The 14,399-nt window shown below is 42.7% G+C and overlaps 1 protein-coding gene across 16 annotated transcripts in view; it reads right to left on the reverse strand.

Annotated features, from left to right (window-relative positions):
- FAM13A (family with sequence similarity 13 member A) overlaps positions 1–14,399 on the reverse strand; it is a 137,661-nt gene that overhangs the window by 18,650 nt on the left and 104,612 nt on the right. For all 16 annotated transcript variants that reach the window (XM_064449937.1, XM_064449935.1, XM_064449934.1 and 13 more), the window contains 5 exons: positions 10,652–10,802; positions 2,841–3,054; positions 2,346–2,484; positions 1,423–1,504; positions 1,085–1,305 (listed from right to left, as the gene is read on the reverse strand). In XM_064449937.1, the coding sequence (XP_064306007.1) occupies positions 1,085–1,305; positions 1,423–1,504; positions 2,346–2,484; positions 2,841–3,054; positions 10,652–10,802 (807 nt within the window). The remainder of the gene's footprint in view (positions 1–1,084; positions 1,306–1,422; positions 1,505–2,345; positions 2,485–2,840; positions 3,055–10,651; positions 10,803–14,399) is intronic.

Below are 14,399 nucleotides of genomic sequence, written 5' to 3' on the forward strand. Positions count from 1 at the left end.
AAGCACACTGATAATCGATGGTATGCAACTTTTAATGATGGTGGCTCTTTTTCAGTTAAGATCTGAAGTGTAAATTCTACAACAAAGCACAGGATCTTTCTTCTTCTCCAAATCTGAGACAAGCTCCAGTACCTCTTGCAAAGCTTGCCATCTTTGCTTTGACTGCCACAAACATGCTTTACCAAGAACCGAAGTGCAGTCAGACCGTCTGCTTCTGCCAATTCCGCTATGGAGTGAAAAGCTCTGGCAGACAGGCTGAAGGGACCAAGCCAAAAAAAGGGCAGACAGTTGGAGAAGGCTTCCCTAACTAAGTTTGCTGGAGTTCCCCTACTGAACTTGTCTGACACCGAGCCTTCTCTCCCTATCACAGCACCAAATACTATCACAGGCCCTCTTTAAACGGCCAGGCTCTGGATTCTTGCTACCATCAGAAGAGAGCCAAACACACACTGTGTATATCATCTTCTTCAGCAGATCTAGTAAACAAAGATATTGCTGTCTGCCCCTCTCTTACAAAGCACCGCACAATTTACACGTCAGCAGACTCAAGGACTTCACTTACAAGGCTGCCCAAACCTCAGGAACAAACGATATCAGACACAAAGATCTCCCTGCTGATAACCCTCAGAGAGTACAGCAGCTAAGGGAGCTCGACGTGAACCCTGAAGAGCAGTGATAAAATGCCCTGAGAGAAGAGCATTCAGCTTTGGGGTGAACTAGAAGAAAACCAGATGACCCAATCTCCAGAATCACTAGAAGACTAACAATTTGCCAAAAGCCTCTGGACATAACAGAAATAGCCAAACACATGGCAGGAAATATTGCAATAATTCAGAAATGTTACTTGGAATATAAAGGATCAGAAGAACACACAATGACATTCAATAGAAACTGAGCTCTGGAAAAAAAAAAAATCAGATACTAAAGGCAGAGGGAGAGAAACTAAAGCAAGAAAAAGCCAGGAGTAAAGCTTGTAGACTTTGTGACAAAATGTAGAAGACCACAGGGCTTTCACAAGTGACTGTGCAGCCACAAATTACCTACTTGTACTTAAAGGCCTAAATCTCTTCTGTCTACATTGTACCTTAATATCTTCAGGTCGGTTTGCCTCTGTTCGTTTTTCTTGAAGCTTCTTCTGAATAGAATCAAGTGTCGCCTCCACGGCAGGCTTGGCAGATTTATCTGACAGGTCTTGCTTCTTGTCATCGTCCTTTTCGAGCTGAGAGCCAAAGCTCTTGGGGAGCGTGTTGCTCCGCTGACGCACAACAGGGCCAAGGTCTTCCTCTGATATCTTTAGTTTTGTCTCTAAACAGGGACATTTGGGGTAAGATTTTTTTTTTAAAAAATGTGCTGCCTAACATCAAATTTAAATGAGGCAGAGTCCAGCTGCCCCACGAAGGCGCACCAGTGGTGGCTGCTCACCTTTAAGTTGCTTTCGGAATTTGGCCAAATCATTTGTCCATTTGAGCACTTCAGGGTTGGCTGCTTTGTCGCTGTGGGAAGGCTGGGAGGAAAGAACAGTCATGCTGAATCTGCATTAAACCATCGGGAGAGACACAGTGAAACAAGCATGTGTCACAGAAAGAGGTACAACAGAATTTGGACCCAGCACGGAGCATTGGCACCTCCAAAAGAGAGAAGGCCTAGCATGAACAGCTTGAGAAGTGTTAGGATGCATGTATCCACACCAAAGGCTGCCTCATGTCCAACACATCTAAAGATGCTGAAATGACCCAAATGTTAGGCTACAGCAAGCTCTGAGCACTTCTTCCAGCCTTTTCTACCACATGCAAGATCCTTTCAGTACGATCCTTTGTGGTTTATATTACCAAAGATGCACACATGCAAAGCTTTAGTTCCTTAAAAAGCTTTCTGTGCATCGGAAGGGCATGTCAGGAGTAATTAGAGTACAGTACACTGCTACTGCTCAGCAGCACTTGACTGTGGTTCCTTGCCCAGGAGTAAAGGCAGCTGCTCTCTCTCCTGTGCAATGCACTGGTGTCCTGGGATTACCATCATGCAAATGAGATGTGCAATTGTGCTTCCCATAAGATGAATAAATAAACAGAATAGCTATTCCTAAATACTGAGTGTGTGCTTTTGGCAGAGTCTTAATCAGTGACCAAAATCCTATGAATTTATTAGGCTCTCTCTTGTGCTGTACTCATAGTACATAACGCCTGGAAAGGTAATTTATTTGGTATGGATGCACATTTTCTTTTTTTTTTTTTCCCCTTATAAAAGTTTTCGACCCCTCTGTATGTTTAACAGGCTTCCCTGATGTCTCTTGCCTTTGTTGCCAATGCATACCTCTCCATACAAATGCTTAACTCCTAGAGACTCACTCTGTATTTCCTCTCCTCTTCAAATTTGTCCTCAAATCTCCTGATCTTCTTCTTCAGCCCCTGAATCCTCCGGGTGAGCTGTGCAGGGGTAAGGTCCTCTCGGTCATCTTCATAAGATCCCAAAGACGAACTCCGCCTCCTACCAAGAACAGAAGAAGATTGCAGGAAGAGCTTATTCAAGCAGCCACAGTACATCTTTATGCAGAGAAGGCCACTTAAACGTTGTATAAATAAAAGCAAATCCCACAGAAGTAAGAAAGCTGTGTTAATACTCTGTAATGACAGATAGCGAAAGATGTTGTAACAGCCTCTTTCAGCAACAGCAACTCCCTAGATATTAATTCACGAACCCAGAAACAATTAGTTACTAAGAACTTTTCTAAAAATATCAGTTTCAAATGTCAGTAGGAACAGAAACCCAACACAGCATAGCTATCCGGCGTATGCGATGCAAAGAGATGTTGCTTGCTGCAACTGTGGCAAATCACAACCTACCTCATGAAGGAATGAGAATTGGGAGGGGAAGGAGGCACTTCTGTATCATCCAGGTACTGTTGGCTCTGTCCATAGGCATAGAAGCGAGGGGACAGCATAGGATCGCTGTCCTCATCCAAAAGCTGACGAATTAAGCGACCGGCCTGCGGGGAAAGGCGAGCCTCATCTGAGTCTAAGCCGTCTCGCTGCCATGAGGAAAGAGCAGGGATGGGCTCTGGGAACAGCAAGACAAAGGCTGGTTTTATCGTTTTTGTTTTACATGTATGACAGATTCCAGACAAGTTTTCTAATGAACACTGGACCATGATTCCTTGTCACCAGGCATTCTCTGGGTCGTTACTTGCATCTGCCCAGCGTGCAAAGCATTGCCTGGCCACAGTGGGTACTCTACACAAACATAAATAATCTCCTAGTCACAACAGGAGTTGCACCCAAAGTTGGCTAGTAATTACCACGGATTGACACCAAACAAGGCTATCACCAGCCAGCACCTTTGAGGAAAAGTTATGCTGGATAAGAGGGAATTATTGGCACGTGGCTTATAAAGGAGGCAACTGGATTACAGGATTTTTTTTTTTTTTCATTTCAGGATATACAAATGCTGTAAATGAATAGGATATTAACTGTCCTCCTGTAGCCTCCACCATTCCAGTACGACCCTGCCACCCGCTGTTGGAAATTCAAAGACTAGGAGTAAGCATAGGTTCTTCTAGTCTGCAAGGAAAATGTATCTCACATGACTACCTGGTTCCACAGGGTGCCTAGCCTATCAGTTAACAATGACGGTGATATGGTCTGAGTTTCACCCTTTTCTCTTTCACGTGCAATCCTGCTGCTTAACAGAATGGTAGAGAAGTGAGGAAACCTTCAGTCCCCTGGACAATCTAACTAGCTGGACGTAAAAGCAACGTTCTACAGGGATATGGTGGAGTGGGAGAGAAAGGGAAACCCAACTTAGTATGCTGATTAGCATAACACAGCCCACGGAAATCTTGTGATCACTCCCTCCAGATGCCATAAGGAGTCTAACATTTTGTGTTCAGATAGTTTACTAAGCTGATTTGCATGCTCCTACTTAGCACCACAGGATTAGACAGTTTAAGAGCCAGGCTTTGAACTTATAAATCTAATAGTTCTAGAGTCAAGTAACAAAAGAGAAATCTTATAGAAAGCTCCCAGACCAGTTGTAGAGCTATGGACTCAGTATTTCCTGTGCCTAGTCCATTTACTCTTCTTCCACAAAAAGAAGGGGCTTTTCAAGTTCTCAATTTTTGAACAAAAAGCAGCATTTCCTTTTGCTGAACAAGGTTAACATTTTCATAGCTCAGAACAGACTGCATGAGGATTCCCTTACAGAAACTCTACGCTGTTTAATATTCCCCACCATGTACAATTTGGACAGCACAAAATCATCCACAATTCAGTAATGACAGGCTCAGTGGTATTTTGCCTGTACAAAATGTCAAACGATGCTCTCCTCCCCCCTTCTTTAGCACATGAATATAAATGGCACGCCTCTGCTTAGAGGTTGGTGCTGCATGTTGCTCTGAAAGGGATGGCTGGAGGATTTGCATAAGAGCCTTTCACAGGTGTGTGATAAGCAAAGCACATACAAGCCCGGTTTGCAGAGGCTACCTCGATGAGGTGTGCAAGTCCCAAGTGTACATAGGCTGTTTTGCCATCGATTGGAAAGCTCACGCATCCTGCACTTCTCTCAGTTAATTTCTGGAACAAGAGCTTTTTCCAAGCTGCATTCAACCTTGGCAGTTCCTAATACCTGAAATATTTTGCTCAAGGAATCTGATAAGAAGGAAGGTGATACGAAGGGCAAATCCTTCGGCCAAACTGCGACACTTTAGTGTTGCACACTTCCCTGAATCTCTCATGATTTCAGGAAGGTCCTCACGAGATCTCTTGTAGCAAAATAAAGGCTAATAACACAAAAGGAACAAATTTGATAACCTCATTCCTGCTAGTCAAATGTAAGCAATGCATGCGATTCTTTCAGACATCTCTCACTTCACCCCCAAACAGAATTTTCTCTTGGAAATTGTTAAATCACACCACCATGGGATTTACATAGATGGAATAAACTTAGAAGAAATCAGCAGCATATTTAGCAGTAACCAAATTAAGCTCCTACCACACCAGCTAACAAAGCCATTATTAATCATGCATGATGCATGTGACTCAGTCCCAAGGTGGATTTATAGACCAGATAGCACGCGACATTCAGGGAATTGCAATGGCTCAAAGAGCCTCTGATCAACCCCCAAAAGACAGCAAAGCACTTTATGCAAGCTAGCAGAGACCAAGGTATGGGTACTTTCTATTTTGTCGATTTCAAAATACTGTCCCAAAATAGAAACTCACATCCCTAAGGAGAAGGTGTTAAAAAGGAGAAGGAAAAAAGTCCTGAAAGGAAAAGTCAAATTTGAGACTTGACGGAAGAAATGGCCTGGCTCTATAGGTAACTTGTTTCCCTTGCTGACTCTTAAGTATTTAGAAGACAATTAAAAAAATCTCATCTGGACACAAACTAGCTAACCCCCTAGAAAGTAACACAGCAATTAACTGAGGAACATATTTGGGTATGTAGAATTACGGATTCTATCTACCATAGATCACAAAGTGGACCAGAGCTGTGGTCCAACTGCCTTCTCTTTTGTACTGGCCAGGTGCCTTAGCTGGTAGCACTGGAATTGGTGGACTGCACAAGTACACAGGAACCCGCTAAGGGTAAACTGCCACTTTTTCTGACAGTGCACCATCAGTCAATTCCTGTTTAACAGAATACATAATAACCTCTGTAACTCATTTGTCCAAGATACCAATCAAAATGTTGAGCCTTTTCTGAAGGCTGCTAAATTACTGGACTTAATGGTTTAGGTTTGAAGTATCTGCTACCAGGATTGGTGTTGTCACCCTTTCCCTTTTTCTTTAATTGAAAAAGAAAATCTCAGTAAAGAATGTAAATGTTTCACCTTTCCTTTACCATTGACTTGACAGTTACCCTTACTCATCTTCTGTCTTGAACAGATCTCATGCTCAAAGAAAACTCTCAGTTTTCTACTCATCTCCATATTTTTTCCATGTACTATTTTTACCATAGTAAGAAACTTTCATGAAAAAAAGTATTTGGGAATATTTAACCCCCATGTCTATACCAGTGCAGAGAATGGGTGAAAAAATATTCTGTGTCTTGGTCAGGCTCTCAATGCATTTCTTTTAGGTACCCCTTTTCTAAGTTGGCACAGGAGAAGTGAAATACACTGGTATTGAGTCTGCAGTCCCTCTCAAAATCCCACAACCAGCTAATCTTTTAACAAAGCTGTCAGCCATCTGCCAGGTGTTGCTCTGCAGAACTCTGTAGGCACGCATACGCCCATGGCAATACCACCTCTCTGCCAACCTGCTGCATAGAGGGCTGGGGATATTAATAAACCTGTATCACGCGAGAAGGAAGAAAGATTAAGTGTATCAAATTGGTGTATTACTGCTGAGCTGCAAGCTATCTTGCTGACAAAAAATGACTTTTTTTTACCATTACATTGTATATTTCCCACAGGGTTACTGGGGACTGCAGGGCCAGAAGGGTGCCCATACACACATCCCACCTGAGGTGCAGCTGGCAAAATGCCTGGGCATCTCCCATTTCCCTCCCTGCAGCCACACAGCTGATATATGCTGCTAACACTGCCTTTACACACACCAATTTGACAAACAAAGGAGGCCGAATCTTAGCTGCCTTAAACCCAAGTAGGTCCAGAGGGATTAAAAAGCCTAAACTAATTATAACACCTGAGGTTCTAGTATTAAATCCCACTTGAAAGACCTCTCATAATGAAATGAATAAAGCAATTTAAACCCCCAAAACATTCACTAGCTCAGTAACAACCTATTTTACTCATCTTATAAATAACTCTGGAAAACACCCCTCTTTGAATACATCAGGAGGTATTCTTCCTAAGTAGATCAAAATGAATGGCCCAGATAAAGCACTACCATGCCTCTTCAGTTAGTGAGATGACACATCTCTCAGCTAGAAAGCCACCTTTGTATTTTGTTTATAATATAGCATCATAATACACAATGAAAAAATATTTTTAAAATACCGATGCTATAAAATAAAATTAGTAAACAATGCAATTATTTTCTACACAGAAAAATGCTAAAGAGTGTTACATACAAATACATTGATGTATCTAAATCAGCAGTGTTGAAAAAAATCTAAATCCAGCTTTCCTGTTGCTATACTCTTTGGATTTTTTTGCATTACTGTTTTGTTTTCTTTTTTCCCCATAGGAAAGTATCAATTAAGTCAATGTGAAAACTATTTGTAGTTCAGCTTCACCCTCAGGGTCTCAGTGCTGCAATACTTGAGTTCTCAACACTGAGAACTCAAATTGTGTTTTAATCTTCTGCTTTTGGGTTTTTTTTTTTAAGCTTGAAAGTTTGCAGAAAAATGTCAATTGTTTCACAAGTGCTTGTTACTGCAAACTCTGCTTGAAATCTCATCTATAGAACTTCCTTTAAAACGTCAGGAATCGGGCGACATAGGCAGCAATCACATGCACCGTATCGATTTATTGAACTGCCTGTTCAGCTCCAGGCTGCTGACAGGGCCAGCTGCTGTTACGGAGAGCTACATACTTCCAGATTTTCCTTAAGGGCAGGATAGCAAGTTCTGGCCTTGAATTAGAAACATTTGGTAAGAAATCCGCACAATAGTGCTGGATTGTGAGAGAACACTCTGTCCTCTTCGCTCACAGCACTCATTTCGAACGTAATCCACAACAATTAAAAACCTTTGCTATGGTAGTAGCTCTGAAAATGCTTGCTTGCAAGCCATTTCGGCTGGTGCCAACTGACCAGCTTAGCAGGCAAGCCTAGCAGTCAGACATCCCCGTTCACAGAAACAGCTCGGTTCACACGCATACTGAGAATAAAACTATTTGATTTGCATCTGCCAAATGCACACTAGTAAAATACTTCTCTGGGGCCATGGGAAATGCACCTAGGCTAAGTGTTCAGCACTTGAATTTGGCTGGGGCACTGCTCACACCCTGCGTACTATATCTACAGCCTGATGATTACTACACGTATACCCCTATACATAGCAGGCCGGGTGGATGCAGAAAGCAGGCACATGGCAGGGTGTGAGCCTATGCACTGGATAAAGCGGGAAGCAAATTTCTTGGTCCTCTCTCTGCTCAGCTTTAGGTAAAGGGAACGTAGCCTGGAGAAGTATAGCAAACCTCTCTTCTTTTGTACAGATTTGACTATGCGGTGAACCTTAAAAAAAACCAACCACCCCAAACCTGATAAAAATGACTTCTAGCATAACATACATAAAAGGCTGAGGGCCCTGCCAGCTCACCTGGCAGCAGTTATCACAGTTCTGTGCCCCTGAATGAAGGTTTTTAAAGCAGTTCTGGTCTTAACATGATGAAGAGTCTGCCTAAGTGACAAATAAAAGCTAGTCAATAGACAACATTGCCTTGCATAATCTTGTGCCCATTCTTCAAGGCCCTTTCCTAACATTTGCCTGGAGGCAGTGACAGCTACAGCTGAAGGCAACCCCTCAACCTGTAATTGTCCTCACAAGCCATTTGTGAAAGGCTCAGCTGCCCTGATCACTAGATGCTCTGTATCTCCTGCAGTATGATACATAGCACCCTGCCCCCAAAAGTCAGCCCAACTATGTCCTGGAGGAACGAGTAATTTCCTGAGAGATGGACCTAACAAATTTGCTAGAGCAAAGCAATAAATAAGATCAATGTTACTGCATTTGGAGGCACAGTCCTTTCCCTTTGCACTGGGGACACAACCAGAGCTGCAGCACAGATCCTGAGGAGACCCGTGAAGGTTTGAGTGACGCAGGCTGGCAGGGGAAGGGGGGGAGGGAGGATGCCCTGCCTTCTAGAGCTGTGGATGAGCGGTACAACCCTGCCTTGCAAACCCAGTGTCAACAACAGACTGCCGTGAGCTGCAGAAGCAGTCTGAGAGTTGACATTAAGAGCCCTTCCTGGATGCTGCGAGCTTGATTTCACATACACAGCTAGGAAAGACTCAGTCTTTCCTTGCTGACACACAGAAGGCACCATTTTGCTGCTCTTTCATCTGTGCCAACAAAATGGTGATTCTGGAAGGCAAGTGTTTTAGATGACATCTCTCTCACCCCAGTAAGCTGATGCTTTTGCAACTACCCATCTCCTCTTGTGAAAGACATGTGAACAGAACGGAGGAAGGAGGAATCAGAGAGAAGCACTCTTCAAGCACAGTCACACGTGCTCATAATCCTGTTTCATATTTGCAGGACAAGAAAGCTAGAATCCAAACATAAGAGCATGCCTACGAAGAGGGAGTTCTACCAAAGGTGAAACTTATTTATTTCATACAACGGGAAAGCCTCTGGCAGACAGAAAAGAGCTGCGTTCTCCCCTTCGTGCATTCATATGACTCCCATTAGTAACCCAGGAAGAAAAAAGGAGTCAGTATTTCCAAAGGTTCACATGATGGCTGAAGCCACATATCGCCTCTGAGAACACAGAGGTGCTCGCCCTGGCTTGAGACCCTGTGGGGCACGGCTAATTAGCATCTCAGCAAACATAAGGCGGCCAGGGCCTCCTGGGAACCCTTCCATGGCGCTTTGATCAGCCATGCTGCACGCGTGGCGTTATCACCTAGGGAATCCCTGCCTAGCAAGCAAGTGGAGAAATTCTCTCCTATCCACAGTGACTAGTTGCCTGGCTGAATCAAAGGCAGCCATGGCTGCGGGTTTTCTTTACTCATGCCTGAAGTGTTATAACTACTTCACTCCTAGAGGGAAAGGCAAAATATACTAGGTGACGTGCACTGTGGAGGCAGGAGCAGGGAACTTAACTTCTCAGTGTGCCTCAGAGATAGTTTTTTTAGAGCAACAGATTAGTTACATATTTTCCACCCTCTTGCTTTATTAAAATACTGTACTTGTATTTTCCTGTTTCTTCCCTGTCAAAGCCCCTCTTTCACTCCTAAAGCACAAACTAACAGAAGAATTCCTGCTTGTACACAGAAACATACTTAGTAATTGGAAAGTGTTTGATCCCAGAGGTGCTGGAAACCTTCAATTCATCTCAATTTCAAATGAAAATGAGGCTCATGGCACCCACAGAGCTCCCCCAGATTTCCCACTCTAAGTGAGTCAGCGCAAACAAACAACCAAGCATGCTTGGTTGCACTCTGGAGATGAGTGCTAAGAAACAGTACTAAAATAATTTAAACCACATGCAATTTAACACTGCCGTTTGAGATGGTGATCAGAATTTTTTCATGGCATACATAAAAAAAGTTGTTTGTAAGAGCCATCAAAAGAGAGTAGCAGACAGAAAGCCTTTTTTCCAGCTGTGCTTTTCAGATCCAAATCATTATTTCCAAGTAGTGATTGAAGTGGAAGAAAAGGGAGAAAGAAGGAATTTCATTTTAGGCTGTGAAATACACAGTTTCTTTGACATGTAGGGCAGTCTAACTTAATACTTGAGTGACCAGCCACCAAGAAATAAGTTATCCTGAAACAATCAGGGACTTAACAGTACTAAACAGCACATGAAAGTAACTTCAAGAATAAAACAATTAATATTCTTCCTCTAAGTGACAATTAGAATTGGTACCCATCTGGTATTTCTCTTCCAGTTTCTCCCATATTCAGGACAAAATTCCTTTCCTGTTGTTTTTGGAAAGGGAACATGATCACATAAAGATACACCCAGCCCACTCAGGTTTCCCTCCCTCTCCTTTCACTCATACGACCAGCCATCACACAATCCTACCTTCCCAGTTGCTGTCATCACACAGTGCTGTCAAATCCAGCTGAGGCACTTCTGACACAAAGCTGTTTTCCTGATCATCAGCATCTTGATTTCTTTGCAACTTGTTTTCAGGAATGCTTGGATGCTCTTGAATCTTCATACTTGAAGTCAGCTACATTCCCATACACCCACAGAAATGAGAGAGAAAGAAAGAAAGAAAAAAAAATGTTTCAGGAGGCAGAGGAGGGGAAAAAAACCAACCCCTGCAGTCACAGCAGCAACCTCACACCTTCAGCTAAAAAGATCCAAACAAACAGACCCTGACATTTCCAGCTCCAAATCCAAATCCCCTGCTTGGTGACCCCTACATACTAATTGCTCACTCACACCAGTAAAAACATCCGTCCATCTGCCTTCCTCGAATTTTTCCTTCTTTAGAAAGCCACTGCAACTTCCTGAGACTGCCTGCCCTGACAACTGCATGCAGCTGAAAAAGCCTCCAGTAATCGATTCTGATGAAAAGGGAAGGAGGAAGGCAGGGAGAAAGGGGGAGAGAGGGAGCGGCTGCGTATACTTCCTACAGGAGTGCAACTCCTTGGAGCAATGACAAAAACGCTGCTGCGGTTGTAAAGGCTGTAGCAATATGGTGTCTTCTAAAAAGCAGGCACCGGAGCTCTGAGGTAGCAGCCGCAGACAGCAAGCAGTGCAGGCTACGTACATGAATGCTCTCATGCAGGCTGTGCTGGCTCAGATCAATTAGTGCCAGCTAAGCTGTGCTGGCTGCACATTCCCCGATTTCCTGTGGTTGTTTTCTAGCTGGGTGTGGGGAGAGCAGAACTATTTATGGAGGAGCTCTGGGTATTAAAGCGGTGTTGCGCAAATCCAAACGGCAGTGGGGTTTGGCATCTCAGCTGAAAGCAGTGTGGACTCTGGGAAAAAGCCAAAAAATTCACACAAGCATCCAATGACTTGGGGGGGGGGGGGGGGGGGGGGGGGGGAAGCAGAATGCTGTCAAGTAAATGATTCATCATTTAGCACTACCTAGAAGTGAATGCTGTTTGTCTCACCGCTATTCACCCCTGCACATACCACACGTCGTGTGCATTTATGTAGAAATCACTGCTATTCCCACAATCCAAATACACAGTGTGTGTATCTGTAATAGTCCTTGATAACACGAGCAGTTTTGTCACTCTAAAACTTATTAGCTGTAATGTCTCACAGAGGGCAGTAGGGAAAAGGAAGTGTAAAAGCATGTACATAAACATATAGTGTGATATGTATAAACCCACCAACAAGCACACAGCTATTCGAATAGACAGCATTACATTACTACATAAACTATTTGATCTTTCTAAGAACAGCTTAGGCATAATTCTTCCAAATATAGTCTAGCAGGTAGTCAACATGCAGATTTTCCCCCCCCTCACCCAGGTATTTTGGGAATCTAGTTAGCAATCTGCGTTTGCTGATATGTGAAGAAAACAGGCCTGAAGAAAAAAAAAGGTACATTTGGACGTATTTTACTTGTGAATCCAGAAGCATGGCCAACCTGTACTAAATCAATATCCTTAGTACATGCCACTAAGGCACATTTAATTTTTTTCATCTGCATAAAGCTCATGATGTGTTTGGAGGTTCCTCCCCCCCTCCCTTGATCAGAGAAAAACAAGCAAGCTTCATGTAGGGAAGAAAAAAACCTGCCTAGTAGACAAATTGTATGAATAGATGTTTTTTCTGGATTAAATCCCATCAGTCCCTACAACTGGCCAGGGTGCTAGATAACCTCATCTAGGCTCCCTTTGGACCAGGTCATCTTTTGAGGTCCCTTCCAACCTGGGCTGTTCTACGGTTCTAAAAACCTGGGTGATGAACACCCTGGTACTTGTAAAGAGTGTTCTGCATTGTGTTTGTATAATCAATCACCTTTTTGAAACATTTTGAAACATGATAACAAAAGGAAACACTAGATGACAGTTTGCCAAGGACTAATAACTCATACAGTTTGACTCTAAATCTGATTACAGACGTGTTTATTGTGAGAGCTGTACTTGGAAAAATGCTAATTCACCATTCAATATCTTTTAAGCTGCTTCCAGGTTGGGAGGACTTCAATATTTCTTTAAGGTCAAGTAACAAGTTTCTTGCCAGGATCTAAACAGTGTACATTACAAACAGAAAGACTGGTCAGTGGCCAGAAACAGGCAGTCTTCCACATTTACTAAAGAACAAATTGTACCAGTTGATAAACTGCATTTAAAAATTGCTAGCACAGGATTTTACGGCCGAAAGAAATAAAGCAATACATTTCAACATCAGCGCTATTTTTAATAACATCAAGAAGTGTGAAGAAACTTAACTAGATTTTAACAATTTCAAAAGGAGCAACCTGAAAATACCATCTCGTCACCCCCAGTGATAGTAGCTGCAGAGCTAAATGTCTTTCTATGAAGAGCGTATAATCTTTTGACTTATTAAGACTCTTAAAAGGTATCTGTAGCAGATATAAGAGCACTTCCCAGATGGATAAACTTTTCCGTACAGATATATTAGAAAGATCATATCAATGTCTCCTTCCTTCTAAAGTCACTTCAGCTAGAAATACATAAAAGCTGTTTAGAAACAGGCCTGTGCCATGCCTGCAGCCAGTTACTCTCCTTTCCGTGCTCACTGATGTAGCCTCTAATACAATGAATAAATCATTAGGTGCTACGAAGAGCAATGGTGGTACAAACCCAGGAGACTCAAGAAAGCAGATGTTTAACCTTCTTTGCATTAACGCTCCAAACCCATAGAGTGGTAGATAATTCAGTATTCCCAGCACTTATTTTCCTATTTGATTTCCTGATGCCACCAGTTGCTAACCTCCAGAACAAAAAAAATCAAGTAAGGGAGAACTATTGTGCTTTAGGTTTGAATTTTTTACAAGCCAAAGGGGCAGCAAGTTGATGACCTCAGTAGCAGCTGGCAGTCACTGTGGATATTACATAAATGACCAAAAAAAAAAAAAAATATCTTCGAATTAGGCACTTGAGTTCTGCTTTTTAGAAGCTGCTTCTGGTACCTGTAACTACAGATCTAAGTAACTTGGGGATAAATCAGGTGCTTTCATTCTCCCTGCTCCAAAGGAGATTCAGCATAAAGAGTAGCTCAAGCAGCTATAAATAAATGGCAATAGAAAGATCTTTGAATTCTGATCAGGAAGTTGTATTCCGTTTGATTACATGTGGATTCAAAAAAATTTTATTTGTAAGACTTGCTTCCCCTACATCTCATCATCCATTACAACCACAAGCAGGAAGCATTCTTAAGCACCTCTTGGTAATACAATCTGATGCAAGAACGCAGCCATTCTGCTGCCTGACTCCCAAGTCATGCCAATCCCCCTCTATACTTGTTGCCATGTTGGCATGAATCTTAAACAACCTTCCCTTATCGAAACCCGAGTACTAGAAACCTGTATTTTTCAAATCACAGTCTATATCCTGGAGCTGAGCTACTTCCAAGGGCAGATCATGAGGGCTACAAGAGCACTGAAAATTCATCTGGGACACGTGTTTCAAGGTATTTTTACTGCCTCATGGAGACCCAAGTCTGCACAATGAGTAACTATGGCAAATTCAAAATATCTTTCCTAGTATCTTCAGACTGGAGACAGGGTGAGAAAGAGGAAAGAGTAAGAAAGTCCCTGTCCCTTCCTCATCTTGAATTAGTTGTTTGTTACAAAAGGCTTGTCTTTAAGCTGCCCTAAGCAAACGGCTTATAAAGG

This window comes from Phalacrocorax carbo, chromosome 4, assembly GCF_963921805.1.
Source record: "Phalacrocorax carbo chromosome 4, bPhaCar2.1, whole genome shotgun sequence".
In the NCBI taxonomy this organism is placed as follows: domain Eukaryota; kingdom Metazoa; phylum Chordata; class Aves; order Suliformes; family Phalacrocoracidae; genus Phalacrocorax; species Phalacrocorax carbo.